Source organism: Lynx canadensis, chromosome B3 (genome assembly GCF_007474595.2).
Source record: "Lynx canadensis isolate LIC74 chromosome B3, mLynCan4.pri.v2, whole genome shotgun sequence".
Lineage (NCBI taxonomy): Eukaryota > Metazoa > Chordata > Mammalia > Carnivora > Felidae > Lynx > Lynx canadensis.
In genome coordinates, this window is record NC_044308.2 from 102,241,856 (window position 1) to 102,265,097 (window position 23,242).

The 23,242-nt window shown below is 37.2% G+C and overlaps 1 protein-coding gene across 2 annotated transcripts in view; it reads right to left on the reverse strand.

The window, feature by feature from the left end:
* The window catches only part of WDHD1 (WD repeat and HMG-box DNA binding protein 1), a 67,865-nt gene extending 44,706 nt beyond the window's left edge, over positions 1–23,159 (reverse strand). The window contains exons 1-10 of one of the 2 annotated variants that reach the window (XM_030319154.2): positions 23,070–23,159; positions 22,758–22,850; positions 13,100–13,211; positions 6,633–6,784; positions 5,379–5,490; positions 5,154–5,204; positions 4,140–4,235; positions 2,312–2,404; positions 1,422–1,528; positions 923–1,064 (exon numbers count right to left, since the gene is read on the reverse strand). In XM_030319154.2, the coding sequence (XP_030175014.1) occupies positions 923–1,064; positions 1,422–1,528; positions 2,312–2,404; positions 4,140–4,235; positions 5,154–5,204; positions 5,379–5,490; positions 6,633–6,784; positions 13,100–13,211; positions 22,758–22,834 (942 nt within the window). In that variant the 5' untranslated portion in view covers positions 22,835–22,850; positions 23,070–23,159. The remainder of the gene's footprint in view (positions 1–922; positions 1,065–1,421; positions 1,529–2,311; positions 2,405–4,139; positions 4,236–5,153; positions 5,205–5,378; positions 5,491–6,632; positions 6,785–13,099; positions 13,212–22,757; positions 22,851–23,069) is intronic. The other variant, XM_030319155.1, reaches the window with a different exon arrangement.
* Positions 23,160–23,242: the final 83 nt, after the last annotated feature.

Here is a 23,242-nt window from a genome sequence, read left to right on the forward strand (position 1 = left end):
ATGGATAAAGAAATTGTGGTATATATACACAATGGAATACTATGTGGCAATGAGAAAAAATGAAATATGGCCTTTTGTAGCAACGTGGATGGAACTGGAGAGTGTGATGCTAAGTGAAATAAGCCATACAGAGAAAGACAGATACCATATGGTTTCACTCTTATGTGGATCCTGAGAAACATAACAGGAACCCATGGGGGAGGGGAAGGAAAAAAAAAAAAAAAGAGGTTAGGGTGGGAGAGAGCCAAAGCATAAGAGACTGTTAAAAACTGAGAACAAACTGAGGGTTGATGGGGGGTGGGAGGGAGGGGAGGGTGGGTGATGGGTATTGAGGAGGGCACCTTTTGGGATGAGCACTGGGTGTTGTATGGAAACCAATTTGTCAATAAATTTCATATATATAAAAAAAATAAAAAATAAATAAAAATAAATAAATAAATAAATTAAAAAAAAAAAATAAAACAAGATGACCTATTTAAAGCAATTTAGTTAGTAAGGCTGGATGGCTAAGCATTAAGAGATATAAGGATAGCTCTAAGAATTAAAGTGAATTCAGAGCTGAAAAAGTTGATAGGCTACACTAAGTTATAATTATTAACTCTAATTTTATCTATATTTACTTAAATAACAATCCCCAGAACATCAGGATACTAAAATAGTACTTCACAAAGGTATTCCTTATAAAGCCAAGGAATATTAGTAGGCATTATATTGAGGGGAAAAAGTTTCTCAGTAAAATATATTTGGGAAATATTACGTTAAACAAGTTTAAACAGTTTTCTTTATGATAAATCATTAGTGAGCCTCTAATAATAATAACGAATTATAACTTTCCAAGAAAGTAATGTTTTTTGTGATGTTTTCCAAATCCATATGACCACAAAAGACTGAAGAAACTATTCTACCACATATTACTTATTACCTTACTACTTGATGTCTTTCCGTTGGGTTCACAAACATTTTCCAGGAGCCCTAGATTTCCTTCTGCATCAGTATAAGCTATTCGACCAGAAGTAGGATGCCATGCCAGGCCACAAATTGCATAACCTTTTTCATGTTTCACCCTAAAAATTAAAAAGTGAGTTCTTAAAACGCTACCAAAAAATATATAAACTATACATTTCTTTAGGAAAATTTTAGTTAGAAAACGTTAAATGATTTCTAACAAACTATTAACTATGTTCGTATTTTGACAATAATAATTGTAAATTTGTAATGTTTCAAAATAAAACAAACCAAAATCTAATAGGAAAAAAAAAAAAAAGCAAAAGAGGGGTGCCTGGCTGGTTCAGTCTGGCGGTTCAGTCAGTAAAGCATACAACTCTTGATCTTGGAGCCATGAGTTCAAGCCCCACACTGGGTGTACAGATTACTTTTAAAAATAAATACACAAACAAACAAATAAATAAGTTGAATCATACCTTTCCATGCAACCTTTGGTTTCCACATTCCAAACTATAATTAAACCATTAATACTCCCTGCAGCTAAATATTGCCCACAGGGAGACCAGGTTACTATATTCAGGGCCTATAGGAAGAACAATAAATAACAATTTGCATAATTTGAAAATAAACACTTATTGCCAAATTCAAATTTTTATAACCCATATTTTGTGTAACTTCTAATTAAATCAATTCACAAATGGCAAGACAGTTTGCTTATTCAACTTTCTTTTTCAATAATAATTCAACTATCACTAAGCGGTTATTACTTTGTTTACCATGAGAAAATTATGCTGGCACAATTTTAAAAGCAAAAGCTAAAAACTGTTATTATCCTAGAGAGATAACAAAAGGTATCCTCTTAGCAGTCATCACCAAGATGAAGAGAACTGGTAAGTGAAGTGAACTGTACTAAGCCACTGCTGACCTACTGGGCCTCTTGTTTCCTTACGTGCCGAATGGGTGTGTGTAAGAGGAGAGAGAGAATATAGAGCAACAACCTTTCCTGCTCTAAAATTCCAGAGTCCATGATCATAAGTCTCAATAAAACTCATTTAACAATAAAGGCTAATTACTGATCATGTGAAAATAACATGTTCTAATACTATGTTAGAGTTAAATTTGACTTCTTATAAATTAAGAAATTTTCTTACCGACTTCACAAAGAGAAAGCTCAGACAAGACCTAGCAAAGACCTATCTACTGTCCAGTTACTGGCTAAATGAAGACAGGTTGAGGGACAAAAGACATGAACAACAATCTGGCATTGTTCTCCATTTCCAACAACACTTAACTGCGATTATATTTAGTCCAAGTATACCTGAAATATTCCTGTTAGCTAATTCAAAGTGTCACTTATAAAACTTACCTGAGAGATGAAATTATCTGAAAGATCAAACTGATTATTCCAAGTTTCTCTTCTATATAGCTTAACAGATTTTTCCACAGGAACTGCCAGTAACTATTAGGAAAGAAAAATGATTTAAACAAAAATTTACAATAAATTAAATTTGAGAGGGAAAAAAAGGCAAAAAGTTCATCAAAATAAGCCTAGAAAACATAAAAGCAAATTTGTATTTTAATTGGCAACTAAAAACTCAGAAAACTACTTGAAATTTTGATAAGCAAAGAATGAATGATCACTCTATTTGCTTGCACTGAAAACCAGAGTACTTATAGTTATGTATTTTTAATACTGCTCTTCAGGAATCTAAGCCCTTTGGATCTAAAAATTCATCTCATTTGCTAAAAGGAAAGAAATAGATCCAGAATGCTTTAAACATCTTAAAAGGAAACGTATCGACTTACATATTCTTCCAAGCAAATAGAAAAAATAAAATCAGTATATTCTATGTTTATCACAAAAAGAAAAAAGTATTATTTATGAACAGAAAAACTATGTTAATTGTATTGATTTTTAAATTAATTAATGTTTCATAAGCAAAGAAAAATAAATTCTAAATTCTACAACTATCACTTAAACGCAGAATGTAATCTTAAGAGTTCACATGATATAGGGGCATCTGGAAGGCTCAGTCAGTTAGGCATCCGACTCTTGATTTCAGCCCAGGTCATGATCTCATGGTTTCGTGGGTTTGAGTCCAGTGTCTGGCTCCGCACTGATGGTATGGAGCCTGCTCAGGATTCTCTCTCTCTCTGCCCCTCCCACGAGTGTTATTCCTCTCTGTCTCTCAAAATAAATAAATTAACTTAAAAAAAAAAAAAAAGTTGATGATACAAAGGACATAGGTTAAATAAAGTCTCCCTCCCATCTCTAAATCCTATTTCTACTTCCCAAAGGTACACATAAGCATAGACTCTACAAGAACACATAGAGGGGTGACTTTCATTCCTGATTTCTGCTCAGGTCATGATCTCACAGTTCATGGGTTCCAGCCCCACGTCGGTCTCTGTGTTGACAGCTCGGAGCCTAGAGACTGTTTTGGATTCTGTCTCCCTCTCTCTCTGCCCCACCCTCAATTGCATTGTCTCTCTCTCAAAAACTAGTGTTAAAAAAAATTTTTTTTTCTTAATTCCTAAGAATGGAATATATTTTTTTCTTTAAGTCTTCTTTTACTGCTCTTGATAGCAAGTTAAAATTTTTATAGCTCTTTCACATTTTTGGTAAGTTTATCCCTAGTTATTTCATCTTTTTTGATTTCACAGTAAATGCATCATTTTTTTCCACACCATGTTTTCTAAATGGCTATTATTTATATATGATTGCTAGTGGTTTTGTGTATTAGTTTGTTTCCAGCTACCTTATTGAATTTTCTTATTAGTAATATTTTTCCCTCCATTGATTTCTTAAGATCTCCTTATATTCAAGCATTTCATTCTCTTTCCTCTCTTCAAGCAGGTCCTATCTTTCTACCATCAGTTACTACCTCCAAAATGTGAAATGGTAGTAGAAAGAGCAGACATAACAAGACTGTTTCCAGAGTTGTTCCATTAAATACAATGTAAAGAATATGACATTAATTCATTCAAAATGTACTCTTCAGAAAAAACCTTTATGAAGTTAAAACGTTTCTTAAAACATTTCAGAATTAATTAGTTGGCTTGGGGCACTAAAACTTATAACCTACATAAAATAGCTAAAACTTAAAAAACGAATTCTACTATTCTCACATTCAAAGTTGACAAGAACTAGAAGAAATAACAAAAACAAAGGTTGAAAGATAAGAGTCACTTACCTTCCCACCTTTTGGCTGCCAAGCAAGTCTGCAGATTGATTTTGCATTTATCACATCATTGCATTTTTGTAGCAGTGGCCAACTAATAGCACATGTCTGATTTTTAAAAAAGAAATTTATTTCTCTTTACTAAATTTCTTCCAAAAAGATATGCAGAATAGAATAAATTTAATAGGTGATTTCTTCAAACTGATATATGGCTAAGAGAAAAGCAACTTAATTCACTTTCATCTAATTATGATGAAATTACTAAATTACTTTAATTCACAGGTATAAAGAGCAAAAGTCTTAAATAATTAAATTAGAGTATTTCCTGTGTAGAATAAGCGAACAATATACTCTGAATAAATGTACACACACACACACACACACACAAACCCCAATACATTAAAATATTAAAGTGTCTACAAAAATAAATTTAAGAGATCTCCTAGAAAATGTTAAGGTGTCAAAGTCAACCCTTCTGAACAGTTCAAACATGAGGGGAAGAAACTGTGCCTATTGAGGAGGCATACCTGTGGGGGATATTTTTCTCATCAGCCACATGATCTCTAGAATGCCTCAGGAAGAATTAATTGTTCCCTGTGCCAATCTAGAGAGCACTTTCTTGATATCTCCTTCAAAACTTTTAACAGGTTGGTTAGAATAAGTCGTTTATGTGATTCTCCAAATAAAGTGTGGCCAATGTCTTTGTTTTTGTATCCGCAACATCAAGGTCCCTACACATGGTAGTTCATTTGTAAATATACATTGACTGAATTTTCCCCACTGATTTATAAAACCTAAAAATGAAATATAAATCTATTGCTTCCCTTGTGATTGGGTACAAAAGCAATTAGTCTTCAACACACTTTTGCATTAGATTATCATAGGATTTGATCACAGAAACAGTATTCAATGCTACTCAAAAGAAAAAAACTAAAAAGAAAAAGAATTAATTTAGCCCAATGATATGTAACACCCCATTTATGACAGAAATGAGCAAAAAGTTTTAAATTCAAGTTGAGAAGTTACCTGATCTGAAATTTGCCACACTTTGACAGATCCATCACAACTAGCTGATGCCTGCAGAAATAAAACAATAAATTTCTCTATAGTTACAACCATAATACTATATGGAAACTGGTTCAACTGATAAATCAAACAGCCTTTTTATCAACTGTGTGAAATATTCTAATTCTCTTATAATTTTAAACATACTGAAGAAAAACAAACAAACAAAGGGGAAAAAATGATTACCAGAAAGATGTCCTTAGGATCAAAAGAAAGACTTAAAATAGGGGCATCATGTCCTCGAAATGTTTTCTGTTGGCTGCAATCCATCACATCCACAACTTTGACTAGAAAATCACTGTGAACAGTAAGAGTAATGTATAACAGGCATTAATATAAATGTCAATACAAAGCCTCTCCTAAAACCTGACTCAAATATTTCAAGAGTAAATGCCGTAATTTTTTTATAGCAATTTGTAAAGTTTGGCATCAAAATTTAAGGACTTACCTTTTAATTTTGCTCTGTAAAAATACCATAAACACGATTCAAGACTTCCCATTAAAATACAAATACTTTCTGGGGCTCCTGGATGGCTCAGTCATTAAGTGTCTGATTTCCACTCAGGTCACGATCTCACAGTTCGTTGAGTTTGACCCCTGGTCAGGCTCTCTGCTGTCAGCTCAGAGCCCACTTCAGATCCTCTGCCTCCCTCTCTCTCTGCCCCTCTCCTGCTTGCACTCTCTTTCCTTGTCTCTCAAAATTAAATAAAAACGTTAAAAAATAATAAAAATTAAAAAAAAATTAAAAATAGAAATACTTCCTAAGTGACTTCCTCAGTTACATCTTAAGCTTCTATTATTTACCAATTAATTAAAGTCACGACCATTTTTTAAAGTCTCAATAATATTTATTTAATTTTTAAAAGTTTACCCATTTATTTTGAGAGAGAAGGAAAGAGCAAGAGCGGGAAAGAGGCAGAGAGAGAGAAAGAATCTCAAACAGGCTCCGCATTGTCAGCATAGAGCCTCATGCAGGGCTTGAACCCACAAACCGTGAGATCATGACCTGAACCAAAATCAAGAGTCAGATGCTTAACCAACTAAGCCACCCAGGCACTCCTCAACCATATTTAAAAGTACTATGCCTTTTACTCCACCTCAGCAATTTAATTGTTTTTTTTCCTGTGACAAATAAGCATCAAGAGAAACAACAAAAATCCTACAGTACAGTCCACATTCTACCCTAATGATTTTTGAAATTTTGTATCAAACTATCTTGTTTCCCTAATCTGTTTCAGCATTTACTGAACAGGTTGTCTGCAAAGCAATGTATCTCAATTCACAAAGAGTAGGTTGTCCTCAAAAACCTTTACTGAACACTTGAATATAAAAATTAACAACAACAAAAAAAGAGCAAAGTCCTGAAAATGCTACCCTGAAACCAACACATGACCATTCTGTTCTAGTATTATTTCCTTTTCTGGTATCAAAGAGCCTCACCTAGATCCGGCAGCAATTTTTACACCATCTCCATTAAAGACCACATGGTTTGCATTCGTGGTAAAGCGAGTCAATATACCATCTGGAACTCCTTCAGGAAATGTGTGGACTTGAATAGTATTGTTAGATACTGCAGTGACCAATTTCCCATTCTAAAAGAAAAATAAAAGAAATATTACAAAAAAAAAATCCAAATCAATTGAGAGTCTCTTCACACTTAACAATCCTATAAAAAAAATCTTATAAATGTAGTTAATGTCAAGAGAAAAATCATCACTCACTATACAACTTTCCTGAATGTCTATTAGCAAGAAAAATTTATTTACTACCTTTATATAATTTAATTCCCCCTTCACCAGCCAAATTTTTAGCCTCTGGATTTTCTTTTTTTAATGGTGGTTCTTGGGGCTTTTTTATGTTTGGTTTTTTTTAATGTTTATTTATTTTTGACAGAGAGAGAAAGAGACAGACAGACAGAGAGCATGAGCAGAAGAGGGGCGGAGAAAGGGAGACACAGAATCCAAAGCAGGCTCCAGGCTCTGAGCTGTCAGCACAGAGCCCATTGCGGGGCTCGAACTCATGAACTGCAATGTCATGACTAGAACCGAAGTCAGATGTTTAACAGGCTGAGTCACCCAGGTGCCCCAGAAAGGTGGTTTTTGTTAATGTTTATTTATTTTGAGAGAGAGAGAGAGAGACAGACAGAGACAGAACGCAAGTGGGAAAGGGGTAGAGACAGAGGGACAGAGTGTCCCAAGCAGGCTCCACGCTGCCAACACAGAGCCCAACATGGGGCTCGATCCCACGAACTGCAAGATCATGACCTGAACGGAAATTAAGAGTCGGACACTCAACCAAGTTGTCCAGGTGCCCCTTAAAACACTAGACAGAAAGATGGTGGAGTAGGAGGATCCTAAACAGAGTATACTTAGAATGATGAGCAACGAATAATGTATAGAATTGTTGAATTACTATATCATACACCTGAAACTAATATAACACTATACGTTAATTATACTGGAGTTAAAAATATAAATAATTTTTTTAAATAATAAAATTAAATTAGGGGTGGCTGGGTGGCTCACTTAGTTAAGCATCTGACTCTTGATTTTGGCTCAGGTCATGATCTCATGGTGGTGAGGATGAGCCCCACATTGGGCTCCATACTGGGCATGGAGCCTGCTTAAGATTCTCTCTCTTCCAGGGTGCCTGGGTGGCTCAGTCAGTTGAGTGTTTGACTCTTGATTTTGGCTCAGGTCACGATCTCATGGTTAGTAGTTCAAGCCCCAAGTTGGGCTCTGTGCAGATAGCGCAGAGCCTGCTTGGAATTCTCGCCCTCCTCCTCTCTCCCTGTTCTTCCCCAGCTCATGCTCTCTCTCTCTCTCTCTCTCTCTCTCTCTCTCTCTCTCTCTCGCCCTCCTCCTCTCTCCCTGTTCTTCCCCAGCTCATGCTCTCTCTCTCTCTCTCTCTCTCAAAAAAAAAAAAAAAAAGATTCTCTCTCTTCTTCTCCCTCTGCCCTCCTGTGCTCGCACATGCACTCTAATAATAAACATTAAATAATAAAATTAAGTTTAAAAATTAAGAACACTAAATAAATGGAAAATTTTAGGATATGAAAATGATCAGCAGAGACCATTGCTTTGCAGAGATTTTAGCTAAGAATCATAAAAGGTAAAGTATCTGCCCTGGAAACTTAATTTTATTACTTCTCTAGGAGGGGCTCTGATAAATCATATGGTCAATTTATTAATTTAGATTAAATGGTAACTGCCAAAAAACCAAATACTCAAGTTTGTTAATGAATATCCTATAGCAACAGATCTCAGCCATATTTGCACATATAAGACCCTCTGTCTATCTATAGCACCTGCTCTCACTCCAGTGGAAAAAGAACTTAGTAATACAGTGACATGTTACTATACAGAAAAATTTGGGAAGATGTATACATCTGTTCAAGTAACAGTACAGATGATTCAGATTTGAACTACAATATATACTTATCTTCAAATACTGGAAAACTGGTAAAAAGTACTGTTTATGCCTACATTGTAACCACTGGATGTAATTAAACAATCCACAAAAGACTACATCTATAATGTTGAAGCTAACAATAATTTAATGTGAAAACAAGAGAATCAAGGAAAAACTATAACCAACTCAAGACAACACTGATGATGCTACATATTCTTTGGCAAAACTGCAGAAACACCCACTATCTGTGTGCATATACAGGAATTATGCAACCTGGTTGTGCTTTACTTGACAGACAGATCTCTCAGTAAAATCAACGAAGCACCCTCAGCTCTAATAAACAATTTCGGTAATTTTTAAATAACACATTAACTAGCCCTCTATTCATATGAAAATATTAAAGTATATCTATACTTCCTCACCCAGGAGACCTGAACAAAGGACTTGTTTTGAAATCAATTTCCAACCAATCTACTGAGAAATCAAATCACTATCAGTACTTTGTCAACTAGTAAAATTGAAAAAAAGAAAAACAAAAAAGAAAACACCCAAAAGATCAGGGCTCTGGTCAGATCACTCTTCTCCCTGGTGGACTGACAGGAATGGATCCCAGCACCGGCTGACTTGAGCTCTAGTCCACAGTGTTTCTTACCAACTGTGTCATTTGACCTTCCTCAGAGCTTTGACTTTCCCATGAATAAAACAGAGGTAATTCCACATACTTCTCTATAACTTTGTTAAAAGGCCTTGACAACGTAAAATACCATGCAGACGTTAACTATTACTTAACCAATTGATTAATTTCAGTTTCACTATTTTAGAGTGATATTTTCTCCATTTTGTTATCCAATAAAACATCTAACTGTACTTTCCTGTACCACTGACTCCAAAACCATAAACAATTATGTTTTAAATGAAATGTGTTGTAAAGCTGTCAACTTTACATGGTTATTTGGTAATGTCATTTCAATGAAGTACCATCACCTTTATTTCTAAAGCCAAAGAAAACATTTTAGCGCAGATTATCAGATTTCTAGTGGACTGAATAATGACCCCCGAAAGGCATGCCTAAATCCTAAACCTAGGTACCTGTGAATGTGATCTTATTTGGAAAGAGCATCTTTGGCCGATATACTAAATTAAGGATGTAAATCCAATGATTGGTGTCCTTATAAGAAAAAGGAGAGGAGATTTGAGACACAAAGACACAAAGAAAAAGGCAATGGGAACATGGGAGGCACAGATCGATGTTTCTTCCAACCAAGCAACACTGAGGATTACTGACAACGACCAGAAGCTAGGAGAGAGGCATAGAACAGACTCCCTCAGAGCCTCTAAAGGAGCTAACCGTGCCAACACCTTGGTTTCAGGCTTCTTGCCTTCTGAACCATGAGACAACAATTTTCTGTTGTTTTAAGCCACCAAGGGTTTGACAATTTGTTCCAGCTTCCCTAGGAAACTACTACAAGACCACTTTTTTTCCTTCTTTACAGTCTTCATATATAAATGTAGTGCATACTTACTCTAGAAGAAAAATAACAACATGAAAGTGTTCTGGGCAAAGAGTGAGTTTCCCTACTCTTATGAAGTAATCTCTGTTAACATTTTGAGTTAAATCTTTCTAACTTTCTTACACACATATGCAAATTTCAAGTATATATATGTCTGTGTATCCTTAATTTTAACAAACATAAGACTACACAATACAGGCTGCTGTGCAACTTTTTAATTTTTCAACTCACTGTAAACATCTTTGCTGATAGATATATAGCCACACCCTCATTTTTTTTTGTATCTGCATAGTATTACATTACAGGGCTCTACCAATTTACAAAACAAATTCTCTTTTGAAGAACAATTGGTTCTAATTTTTGCTATTATAAAAAGTAGTTTTACTAATATATCCTTGTCCACATAAATATGAAAGTATGTATTTCCTCAGGGTAAATAGCCAGAAATGACTATGTGCATTCTAAGTTTGATGTATGGTATCAATTTACTTTTTAAAAAGCTCCCCAGTTACACTTCCAGCAACTGTTGTGCAATACTGTAAAATAATAGAAAATAGATATTAGCCTTTACCTCCCATTCCTGGCAGAGTTCTAAAACCCTTGAAACTTCCTAAGTGATAAGACTACTAGGAACAGCTTTTGTTCTAATATTTGGTCTTTGACCCTGGTTCCTGACACAAAGCTCTTAAATCTCTTGGGATTTCATCGGTGATAGAAATGTCTTTTGTCCTAAGGAGGCAATTCTTGGCAGACTCCTGGATAACTTCAGAATGAGGGCTCATGATTAGAAAAATCAAACCATGGGGCGCCTGGGTGGCTCAGTTGGTTGGGTATCCAACTTCAGCTCAGGTCATGAACTCACAGTTTGTGAGTTCAAGCCCCACATCAGGCTGTATGCTGACAGCACAGAGCCTGGAGCCTGCTTTGGATTCTGTGTCTGTCTCTGCCCCTCCCCACCCTCTCAAAAATAAATAAACATTAAAAAAAAAAAAATCAAAATTAGAGGCTTGGAACTTTTAGCCCTACCCCACTTCATCCAGGAAAGGGAGAAGAGCTAGAAATGGAATTAATAAACAACCATGTCAATGTAATGAAGCCTTCATAAAAATCCCAATAGCATGAGGTTCAAGGAGTTTCCAGGTTGGTGAATATATTCACGTACCAGGAGGATGTTCAGACCCCAACTCCATGGGGAAAAAATACCCTCCCAGACCTCATACTATGTATCTCTTCATCTGCCTGTTTACCTGTACCTTTATCTATACTTCATTATATAATGAACTGGTACCAGTGTTTCCGCCTGAATTCTGTGAGCTATTTGTAGCAAATGACTGAAACCATTTCATTTTCAGGGGGGGGGGGGGGGGCGGTGCATGGGAACCTCTGATTTGTAGCCAAGTAGGACAGATGCTGTGGGTAAGCTGGGGACTTACTACTTTCAACCTGTATCTAAAGTGGGGAGCAGTCTTGTGGCACTGAGCCCCTAACCTGTGAGGTCTGTGCTAACTCTGTGCTAGTGTCAGAATTGAACTGAACTATAGGACACCCAGCTAATATTACAGAAATTTGTTTGGTGTGGGGGAAAAATCCACACATCCAGTGGTTGAGGTGTTAGGAGCATGGTAGTAGTGTGAGTGTAACAGAAAACCACAAGTGAGTCTTTTTCATTTACAAATACTTCTCCAAATCCTCACTATTGTTGGAATTAGTGATATTTTTCATCCTTGCCAATCTAATGGAAAAAAAAAAATTCTAGTTGTTTAATTTGTACTTCTTTGCTTATTAGTGAGATTTAACTTGTATCTAATGTATGTTAGTCTTTTGTATTTTTCCTTCTGGGAATATATTTTCTCTTATATGTGACCATTTAAAAAAGAATATCTAATATCTAAAGACCATCTCATTCAGGGGTGCCTGGGTGGCTCAGTCAGTTAAGCATTACATCTGACTTTGGCTCAGGTCACAATCTCACGGTTCATGAGTTCGAGCCCCACGTCAGGCTCTGTGCTGACAGCTCAGAGCCTGGAGCCTGCTTCAGATTCTGTGTCTCCTTTCTCTCTGCCCCTCCCGTTTGCACTGTTTCTCTCTCTTTAAATACACATTAAAAAAAATAATAAAATAAAGACCATCTCATTAATTTACTTTAATGAGCCTGAGTTTGAAAATATGTATTTCTGTGAAAAGATTTTTTTCTACCCAAATACAATACACTCAACTTAAAATTCATCACAAATTAAAAGTTTAGTGGTTTTTAAATATTTAGATTGCCAAGTCCTTCTGAAAAATGTGTCTCCATTCTCCAAATGACCTACATCTCATTTCCAGACTTACCTTACATAAAACATCAGAAACATGAAACACATAAATATCTTGAAAAGCTAGAATATTCCTCTTTTCTAGTGTGATTCTTCAAGTTATCTAAATTAGTGAACTAAAAACCTGAAAATGCCATGGAGTTTTCTCTCAAAGAGAAAAGGGAACATTTAAATCTCAAAAGAAAACATATAATTTCTTGCATATATTTTAACTGGTTTACCATTAACACATTAATCATCTTTAATAAAACATCCAGATTTAAAAAATTTTAAATATTTATTTATTTTTGAAAAGAGAGAAAGCAAGTGGGGGAGAAGCAGAGAGAGGGAGACACAGAATCTGAAGCAGGCTCCAGGCTCTGAGCTGTCAGCACAGAGCCCGATGTGGAGTTCAAACTCACAAACGTTGATATCATGACCTATGCTGAAGTCAGATGATTAATGGACTGAGCCACCCAGGTACCCTAAACCATTCAGATTTTAATGCCATTCAGATTTAGGTTTTACCTGTAAAAATTTATGGCATTATACATATTTGAATATTACTATTTCATAAGAGAAACAAAAAATACCTCTACATTCAAAACTTCAACAAAAATATTCTTCACCCTTGCATAAAAATCACACAGCAGTATCATTTCTCATTGTTAGCTGTAACTGTTTTCAATACCTTCAAAGCACATGAATATGCCTTTTCTCCAACGTTAATAGATTTAGGATCATCATCATCCAAATCTTCCCAAATCCTCACATCACCATCACTTCCACAAGTCACAATACAACTGTGGAGGAAACACAGTCATTAAAAGGTCACCCAGTTTCAGCCTTATTAATTTTTTTAGAATACTACTTTATCTTTTTTTCCAATAAAATCAAGGTGTTAATCAATGTTTTCTTATTTTACATACCTAAACTTCAATAACGAGGACTGCTAATCTCCTATTCTATAAAATGAAAGGTGAATTTAATGTTCCCTACAGTTCCTCCCTGGCATAAAATTCTTTGTAATAATGTAAGAAAGATGAGTGTGTAATCTAACAACAGGGACTAGGTCAACCTTGCTCACCATTGTGCCCCCGGCACAAAGCAATCTCTGACAAATAGAAGCCTTGATAAATGTTTGTAAAATGAGCAAGTGGACGGATACAAGAACTCAATTATCCAAAGCTGATTATTCAAATGGCTGTAACTCTCAAATCTTGTTTTAAACCTCGTTTCCTGGTGCTTTATTCATTTGGTATGTGTCCTATCTGTAGGTGTTGTGACACATACAAAAGGAAACAAAACACAAAAATAACATGGTCAATGGCAAAGAGAAGCCATATAAAGAACTATAGAGGTTCAGAAGAAAAGGATTAATTCCCACCTGGAAAATCAGAGGGATTCAAAAGAAAGAAGACACTGGGAAGTCAAAGGGCAAGTAGGGCAAGTAGAATTAGATATGCTGAGATTGGTGAAAAGAGCAGCTCCAAACAGAGGAAACCAAATGAACAAAAACACGATGTTAGTAAAGAATGGGGAGGGGCGCCTGGGTGGCTCAGTCGGTTGAGCGGCCGACTTCGGTTCAGGTCATGATCTCGCGGTCCGTGAGTTCGAGCCCCGCGTCGGGCTCTGTGCTGACAGCTTGGAGCCTGGAGCCTGTTTCAGATTCTGTGTTTCCCTCTCTCTCTGACCCACCCCCCCCCCGTTGGTGCTCTGTCTCTCTCTGTCTCAAAAATAAATAAACGTTAAAAAAAAAAAAATTAAAAAAAAAAAAAGAATGGGGAGTTTACTTAGCAGACAGTACAGGAAATTGAGGAAAAAAAATTTAGATTGGGGGTCATCCTATTCACAATGATCTTAATGTCAGAGTAAGGAGCTTGGACTCCCTTCTATAGGAAGTAAATAGGAGGACCGTTAGTCTGTTTGCCCAGGACTTTCCTGATTTATGCATCCTGCTAGTTTGTAATCTGTCCTCGATTTTTCACTTTAAAACATATTAGTATCAGCACACCTGGCTGACTCAGAAGAGCATGTGACTCTTGATCTCCATGTTGGGTGTAGAGATTACCAAGGAAATGTATAAACTTTAAAAAATAAATAAATAAAATGTAGTATCTTAAAAAAAATATATTAGTATTACATGCATCCAAATTTGTTGGGTGGGTTTGACAGACCTCTTCTTTGCACTTCCAGCTTCTGGCATGGTCTTGTTTAGTAGTGTAACATGTACAACGAACAGAGTTCTCACTTTATCACATGGGTAAATCTGAAAGGCAACCAGTGACAACCCATCTCCCCATTCCAATCCTTTCTTTATGCAACATAATACCACCCTTCACAGACAACAGGTGTTAACAGTTGGTTCACTTTGATTAAAACCAAAGTGAAAACAGTCAGGAGGCCCTAGAGAGAACGATTTCTTTCAGTCTTCAATGGTGATGGGATAAGTATTTCATATTGCTTTCCCTACTATTTGCTGCAACCAGCTAGCCAGCAAAGGAGATGAAGAAAGTTGCAGGTGTCAGTTGGTGGTACCATTAGAATATTAGAGTGAAATGTGGTGGAATTAATGAGAAATATATGCAAAAAGTAGCTCAACAGTCCCCTGAAGAACTTTTAGAGTAGTCTGAATATTCTTCTGACACTGTTTTTGTCACTTACTATAAGAATAAAACATTCATTTTATTATTGATTATGCCTTTTAATGAAACACCTTTCAGTAGCAACAAACTAAAAAAAAAAGATATCAAGTACACGTTTAACAAAATATTAAACACTAAATTTCTGCTTCTCAAGAAGCTGATAATAAAAATGTTAACATGAACAAAATGTTAGTGGACATTTGCTACAGGGGCTGTTGTGATAATACCAAACACAGGAAAGACAGAAGACACAGAACTCCTGAAGAAACTTGAACATCTACTTTGTAAGCTAGTAGTTATCTTGAAACTTCCTGAAAACCATGTTTCTGCAGCTGCAGAAAGTGAGTTGGCATCTTGTCAGGCATGACTTTTCATAATAATTCAGTACTGTCCAATAGAACTTTCTGAGAGGATGGAAATTGTTTGGCTCCTGAGCAATTAAAATGTGGTTTCAAATGTGGCTAGTGTGACTTGAGGACCTGAATGTTAAATTTAGTTAACTTTAATTAATTCAAATCTAAATAGCCACATGTGGCTAGGCTATTGTACTGAACAGCTCAGCACTAGAACAAACAACAGTGGTTCTAAATTAATTTTGTTCATTTTTCATTTTTTCTAGTGCAAGTAGGAAGTAAAGTTATAGCTGTTAATATGCAGTCACCATTAGTAAGAGAACTTTTCGGCGCGCCTGGGTGGCTCAGTCGGTTAAGCATCCAACTTCAGCTCAGGTCATGATCTTGCGGTCCTTGAGTTCAAGCCCCACATCAGGCTCTGTACTGACAGCTCAGAGCCTGGAGCCTGCTTTGGACTCTGTGTCTCCCTCTCTCTCTGACCCTCCCCCGCTCATGCTCTGTCTCTCACTCTCAAAAATGAATAAATGTTAAAAACAAAACAAACTTTTTTTTTTTTAAAGAACTTTTCAAACAGTTAAATGATACTGGTTTTATCACAATGTCATTACAACGTTTAAATAGAAAATCAGTCAGATTGATTCCAATAATGGTTTAGTTTTCTCTCCAGTTCACAGAAACAAAGTAAAGCTTCTGAAAGTTTATTCTGTGGAAGTAAAACATCTAACATTATTGGGAATTCTAACGTCATTTGCAAAGTTTAATGCTAAAGATAAAATTCTTAATTTTCACAGTAATACCCATTTTGGTAGAGCACAGCAGTGTGGTAAAAACAATGCACTTACTAAATTAAGAAATCTATGAAACACAAATGTAGTTGGAATTGAAACTATAATTCATAACCAAATGAACTATAAAAATGTATGAATCAAAACAGAAGCCACAGTAGTTGAATTTTGAGATAATTTAGTTTATACCCACAACGACTGAACAAAATTTTCAAAACAAACTGATATTAGATACACGAAAATACTTCAGCATTGCATGAGATGGTTTCTCTCCTGCCCATCAATTAGATTTTTAAAATATATGAGTCTTTGAAGAGTGACTTTATAAAACCTAAGTGTCCTATAATGATGGTGTTATTATCATCATCATCACCACCACCACCACCACTATTGGAAACACGTTCCCTAAGTCTTAGTTGCATTTTGTTCAAAATCAGTTAACGATCTTTAAGCATTCAACTCAAGCGTTTGAAGCTTTTGGTGAAAGGCAGTTAATGAAAACAAAGCTTATGGACAGGAAGACACTAAAATTTATCCCTACAAAAGCAAATTAAGAATTGAACAACTTGTACATTAAAAGCTGAAAGAGTGAATGATATCATTTTGAAATTCTCTCATTGTACTCTGGAATATCTTGACTTGTAAGAAGAATCTTCTGAGGGAACCCCTCTTTTTAGCTATATAAATTTATATTCTGTGCCAAAACAAAATGAAACTGAGTAGGCTTAAAATTTGTGAAACATTCAAAGAAACCAGAAAACTTACTTGATGAATTAAAGAAAAAAAAATACATATATAAAATATAAAAAAATAAAAAGTAAAAAATATTGAAGAACTTACTATTGAAAAAGGGTACTCTGAATGAAGGTAAAAAGACAGAACCCATAAAAATACTGAAAGTAAAAAATTTACCCATTTCAATTAAAATAGATTTTTAAAAATTGAAGACTCTTCCAGTTAGTAGAATTTTCTGAGCTTACCAGGTATGTGAGAACCTAAAGAAAGTTATTTTCTTATACTGAAAAATATTATGACCCTAGGGCACTTGGGTGGCTGAGTCGGTTAAGCGTCTGGCTCTTGATTTCAGCTCAGGTCATGATCTCACAGTTCATGGGATGGAGCCTGCTTGGGATTCTCTCTTTCTGCCCCTGTGCTGGGGCTCTCTCTCAAAAACAAATAAATAAGCATAAAAAAAAAAAGAAGAAAAAATATTATGGTCTTAAAAAAAGAGTTAACTCATCTCACTTCAAGGTCTCAGCATAAATGCAACTCTGAGGATGACTGCAGCCAATTTTATAAGAAAAATAAAAATAAAAATAAGACTATATTGAAAAAAACATATTTTTCAGAAAAATGCCATGTTAGAGACAGGCTAAAAGAACTGACTAAAGTAGATGAGTACGTACCAAGAATATTCTACTTATGTAAATATTTATATGTTTAATATTTAGAAAATCAATGTAAATTTTTTAAATGTTTTAATATCATAAATATGTCTTTAGGAAAAATATTTTAAAACAGGTTTTTGTGTTGTTGTTTTGTTTATTTTAGAGAGAGAGAGAGCACGTGAGTGAGCATGAAAGCAAGGGAGAGGGGCAGTGGGAGAGGGAGGGAGAGGGAGAGAGAGGGGGAGAGAGGGAGAGAGAGGGGGAGAGAGGGAGAGAGAGAGAGAACCTCAGACAGGCTCCATGCTCAGCACAGAGCCTAACTGGGAGCTTACTCTCACAACCAGGAGATCATGACCTGAGCCGAAATCAGGAAATCAGATGCTTAACCAACTGAGCCACCTAGGTGCCCAAAACACTTTTTGAACAGAAATGTTATAGCTCTATCAAAACAGAATAATTTGCTAATCAATAAATAATTTTAAAAATTATAATTTTAATTCTTTTGAAATCCTTCTCCCCATTCCCAAAGGTGTCCCGGTTTAGATGATAAGAAAACCACTGTAAGTTTCTGAGTATAAGGACTAATTATATCATGCCTTTATCCTCTTTGTGACATAACTACAAGAAGCCAATGATTACCAAGGCATTTCTCACCATCTAGATTCTCCATCCTCACTGAGCAATGTTCTTTTCCTAATCTGACCACCTCTCCCAAACCCTTCCATTGTGCCTCATGAAATTCATGGTTAGGCACCAGACTATCCTCAGCTTTTTTCCTGAACACTTCTTCTGAGAACACAGATTCCTCTTCAATCCTCTTAAAAGGTGGTTGATTTCTGGGGTGCCTGGGAGGCTCAGTCGGTTAAGTGTCCAACTTCAGCTCAGGTTATGATCTTGCAGTTTGTGAGTTCAAGCCCCGCGTCAGGCTCTGTGCTGACAGCTCAGAGCCTGGAGCTTGCTTCAGATTCTGTGTCTGCTCCTACCATGCTCATGCTCTCTCTCTCAATAATAAATAAACGTTAAAAGAAATTTTTAAAGGTGGTTGATTTCTCTTCTACATTCCTTTGGGGCCTGTCAGTGGGCCTTCGTTCCATTTCATTACCACTTCCATTCTATTGCTACACCCCACTCTCTTTAAAAAAAGGAAGGGGGGGGGTGCAAAAACTGCTATGAGACCACCTACAAATTCCTAAAGAGAAATCTCCCATATTCCCTAAGGATTTTTAGCACAAGGTTCATTGTCATTCCCTAACAACACTATGCCTTTTAAAAAAAATGTTTATTTGTGAATTTTGAGAGAGAGAGAGAGAGAATGAGCAAGGGAGGGGTAGAGAGAGAGAGAGATAGAGAAAATCCCAAGCAAGCTCCACACTAGCAGCTCAGAGCCTGACTCGGGGCTCTATCTCCTAACTGTGAGATCATGACTTGAGAGCTGGATGCTTAACCCACTGAGCCACCCAGGTGCTCTGAACAACACTATTCCTATCATAATTCTTAGTATTTGTAATATCCATATACACGAAGCCTTCTTATACTAAGTCTTGTCCTTCACTTCATCTCAGACTCCCATTGTCATAGAGTAGATTTTGTCTTTACCAATATTGCAAATTCTTCATAATTTCAATTTCAATCATCCTAATCACTTATCTTTTTACCTTATACCCTTAATATCCTAACTTCAACCATTTTTTACTTCTATTAGGATCTACAATCTATTGAAACTAACTTCTCACTATCTCTCACTCCCTCACAAATTCTCACATCCCTCCTAATCTGGCTTAGATTCCACAACCTGTTCTTAAAATCACTTCTTTGCATCATCCTCAAACCCCCTCCCTTTGTCATACTTACCTGACAAAACCCCAACCCTGGTTAAATCCAACTCTATGCCCATTGGTAAGTAACATTTGCAGCTAAACGTGGCTAGCAAAAAACACATAACTAGGTTGTCTAATCTCACTTTAAATTCATGATCACTAACCTAAAGTAGACCATTAGTGTTGCCCACTATTCCAACTAACTATATTTCCCTAGGTCCTTCTTTTCTTTTTTTTTTAATTTTTTTTTAATGTTTATTTATTTTTGAGACAGAGAGAGATAGAGCATGAATGGGGGAGGGTCAGAGAGAGAGAGGGAGACACAGAATCTGAAACAGGCTCCAAGCTCTGAGCTGTCAGTACAGAGGCCGACGCAGGGCTTGAACTCACGAACCGCGAGATCATGACCTGAGCCGAAGTCGGACGCTTAACTGACTGAGCCACCCAGGCGCCCGTAGGTCCTTCTTTTCTAATCATCTATCTCATATCTACTCCTCTTTCTTCAAACCCCCACAGCCTCCCCACTCTCAGCTAAAAACTTTGCTTCCTATTTTACTCAGAAAACTGAAGCAGTCTGTAGAAATTAGCCTCATATTCTCACTATCCCTCCTAGGTGCTCCTTCCCTCCACTTGTGAATTTGACCACGTTCCTACCTTTGGCCACTTTCTCTCCCTTGTGCACTATATTGTAACCCCTCTTACCTACTCAAGGCCATCACTCCTGCAATTCTCCCTCTTCCTACCATAACATCAACTTATCCCTCCCTGGGATATGGATCATCTCCATTCATACATATACTGCATCTCTCACTTTAAAACAAAAACCTTCCCAGGGTGCCTGGGTGGCTCAGTCAGTTAAGCGGCCGACTTCAGCTCAGGTCATCTCGCTGTCTGTGGATTTGAGCCCCGCGCCAGGCTCTGTGCTGACAGCTCAGAGCCTGGAGCCTCCTTCCAATTCTGTGTCTCCCTCTCTCTCTGCCCCTCCCCTGCTTGCTCTCTCTCTCTTTCTCTCTCAAAAATAATAAACATTAGAACAAAAACCTTTCCTGACCTCACAGCCCTATCCAACTACCCTTACTCTTTGAGTGCCATCCTCACGACTCTAATTCCTCCCTTTCCAGTTTTATGAATACACTGCAACAAGGTTTTCATTCTCACCACTCCATAACAAAAGCTAGATCACCCATATTACCAAATCTAATGGTAAATTCTCAGTCCTCAACTTGACCCACCAGCAGCATTTGACATCGTTTATTATTTCCTCCTCCTTAAAATGCTTACTTCATTTGGCTTCTAGACATCATTCTTGTCTCTTGGTTTTCTACTTTTCTAGCCAGCCCGTCTTAAGTCTCCTTAGCTGGGTCTTCCTTCTTTAATTGGATCTCTAAATATTTTGGAGTGTCCGAGGGCTTAGCCCTTAAACTTTTTTTCTCAACTACATTTACTCCCTCTCTAGGTGATTTCACCCAAGTTCATAGCATTAAATATCTATTTATTAACTTCCACATCTAGATTTCCAGTCAAGACCTCAATCCTTAACTCCGGGAGACATCAGCAAAAGATACAGATTTCTATTTCTAGCTCACATTTCTTAGCTTTAGACCCATATATCTAACTGTCTACACCTCTAGTTGAATATCTCAAAGAAATATTCCAAATGTTCAAATGTAAACTCATAATCTCCACTCTTCTTCTACCTCTGAAATAAGCTCCTCTCCAACCATTTCAGGTATCTGTGAATGGCACTGTCATCTCCCCAAATGTAACACCCAGAGACATAGATGTGATCCCAGACATCTCCATCTCCTTCATCATTAATGTCTGATCTATCCTGTTGATTCTACCTTTTAAATATTTCCTGAATGCATCCTCCTTTTTCCATGTCATGTCTTCTCTAGTCCAAGCTTCCATCACACTCCACAAGACTAATGCAGGTACCTCCTCAGTCTTTCTGCATCCACTTCTACTTTTCCACTTCATCTTCCACATAACTTCTCAAAAACAAGAGTCTGGGGATGCCTGGGTGGCTCAGTCGGTTAAGTGTCCGACTTCAGCTCAGGTCAGGATCTCACAGTTCATGAGTTCAAACCCCACGTGGGGATCTATGCTGACAGCTCAGAGCCTGGAGCCTGCCTAGGGTTCTGTGTCTCCCTCTCTCTGCCCCTCCCCTGCTCGCATTCTGTCTGTCTCTCTCTCAAAAATAAACAAACACTAAAAAAAAAAAAGTCTGATCACATCTCTCTGCTTCAAGTTTTTAATACCTTCCTATGGCTTTTAAAATGAAAACAAGATTCCTCAATAAAGCCCAGAAGGTCTTGGATAGGATGCCCATTGCTTACCATCACAGATTTCATCTCTCATCAACCTCTGCATCACACTCTACATTTTGGCATCACTAGCTTTCTTTCTGTCCTTTGAGCATACCATGGTCCCTACCCCACTGGAATTTTTCAGGGTTCCCTCTGCCTGGAATGCCAACACCACCACCCCACTGCCACCCCCCATCTCTTTATACTCCCTAACACCTACTCAATCTTCAGATCTCATCTCAAGAAACACTTCTTCTGAGAAACCTTCCCCACCTTCCAAACTGTATCGACGTTCCTTCATATATGCTTATCATTATACCTATCATTTAACATTGCTAAGTATAATTCTAAACGTACATTCACTGTGGTGATTAATCTGTGCAGAATGTCGGTCAATCTAAAAAGACTCTAAGGTCAATGAAGAGACTTGTTTGTACTACTGTATCTCTAGCCTCCACCAGAGTTGACACGCAAATATTTTTTCAATAAATCAATCAATATAGGAGTAACAGTGGAAGCCACGAAACTGGATAGTACTGCAGAGTAATGAGATTTAGAAAGATAAAAAAGAGACCAGAATAACCCTGGGAAAAGATCACAATCAATTAAGCAAAGGAAGTAAGCTGGGGGGAAAAAAGTCAAAAGTTAGAAACAGTAAAAAAGGAAATAGTATCACAAAAGCCAAGGAAAGACACAACACCAAAACGACAGAAAGGGCCACTGAATTTGAGAAAGAGGCAGCTAGCCATCTGACAAAATAATCACGCGGGATGCAGAGGACAAGTGAACAAAAGATAAATATGGGAGAAAGCTCACATCTTTCCAACTCCTCTGGAAGTAAGATTTTACACTCGTTAACTTTTTAGACATACTAAAACTACAAGGACGGCCCGAATCGAACAATAAACCTAAGGAAAATACATGTGCCATTTTAGACTTCAGTCTTTTTTTTGTCTGGTTGTGTCATTTTAGGCTGCTTATCTGACGCAGAACAATAAATTTTGTAATATTTACACCTCAAACGTTCTTTTTCGTTTCTCAAAGTACCTTACCTCCCCAAATCATCAAAACAGACATCTGTGTGTCCCTCGGTATGTCCAAATCTCATCGGCTTCTGAGTGGCAGGCATCTTTCCTTCTACCCACCTAAAAATGTTTTTATCAAAACTAGTATTAGTTTAAAGGGGAGGAAAAGCCGGTGGCTGAAGAAGAAGCAGGGAAGTTAGTCTCCCGGTGGCCCCCTTTCCCCCACCCGAGTGGCACAAACAAGACAGAGCAGAGGGTCTGCCAGACAATTAGCCGGGAAGGGGACATGTTTCCCTTCGGTGCGCTGTAAGGACACTGGCAGCGCAAGGGGGTACTCACCGAGAGAACCGAGCTACGCCGGTGAGGAAAAGCGTGGAACAAACGCCCGCGCCGGGCCGCTTCCCGCGCTCTGGCGTGCTCGCTACCACTGCGCCTGCGCCGGCCCGCCCGACCGCCCACGCCCGGCGCAGAGCAAGACCGAAGTCGCCGGGTGGTGGCGTCAGCTACGCGCC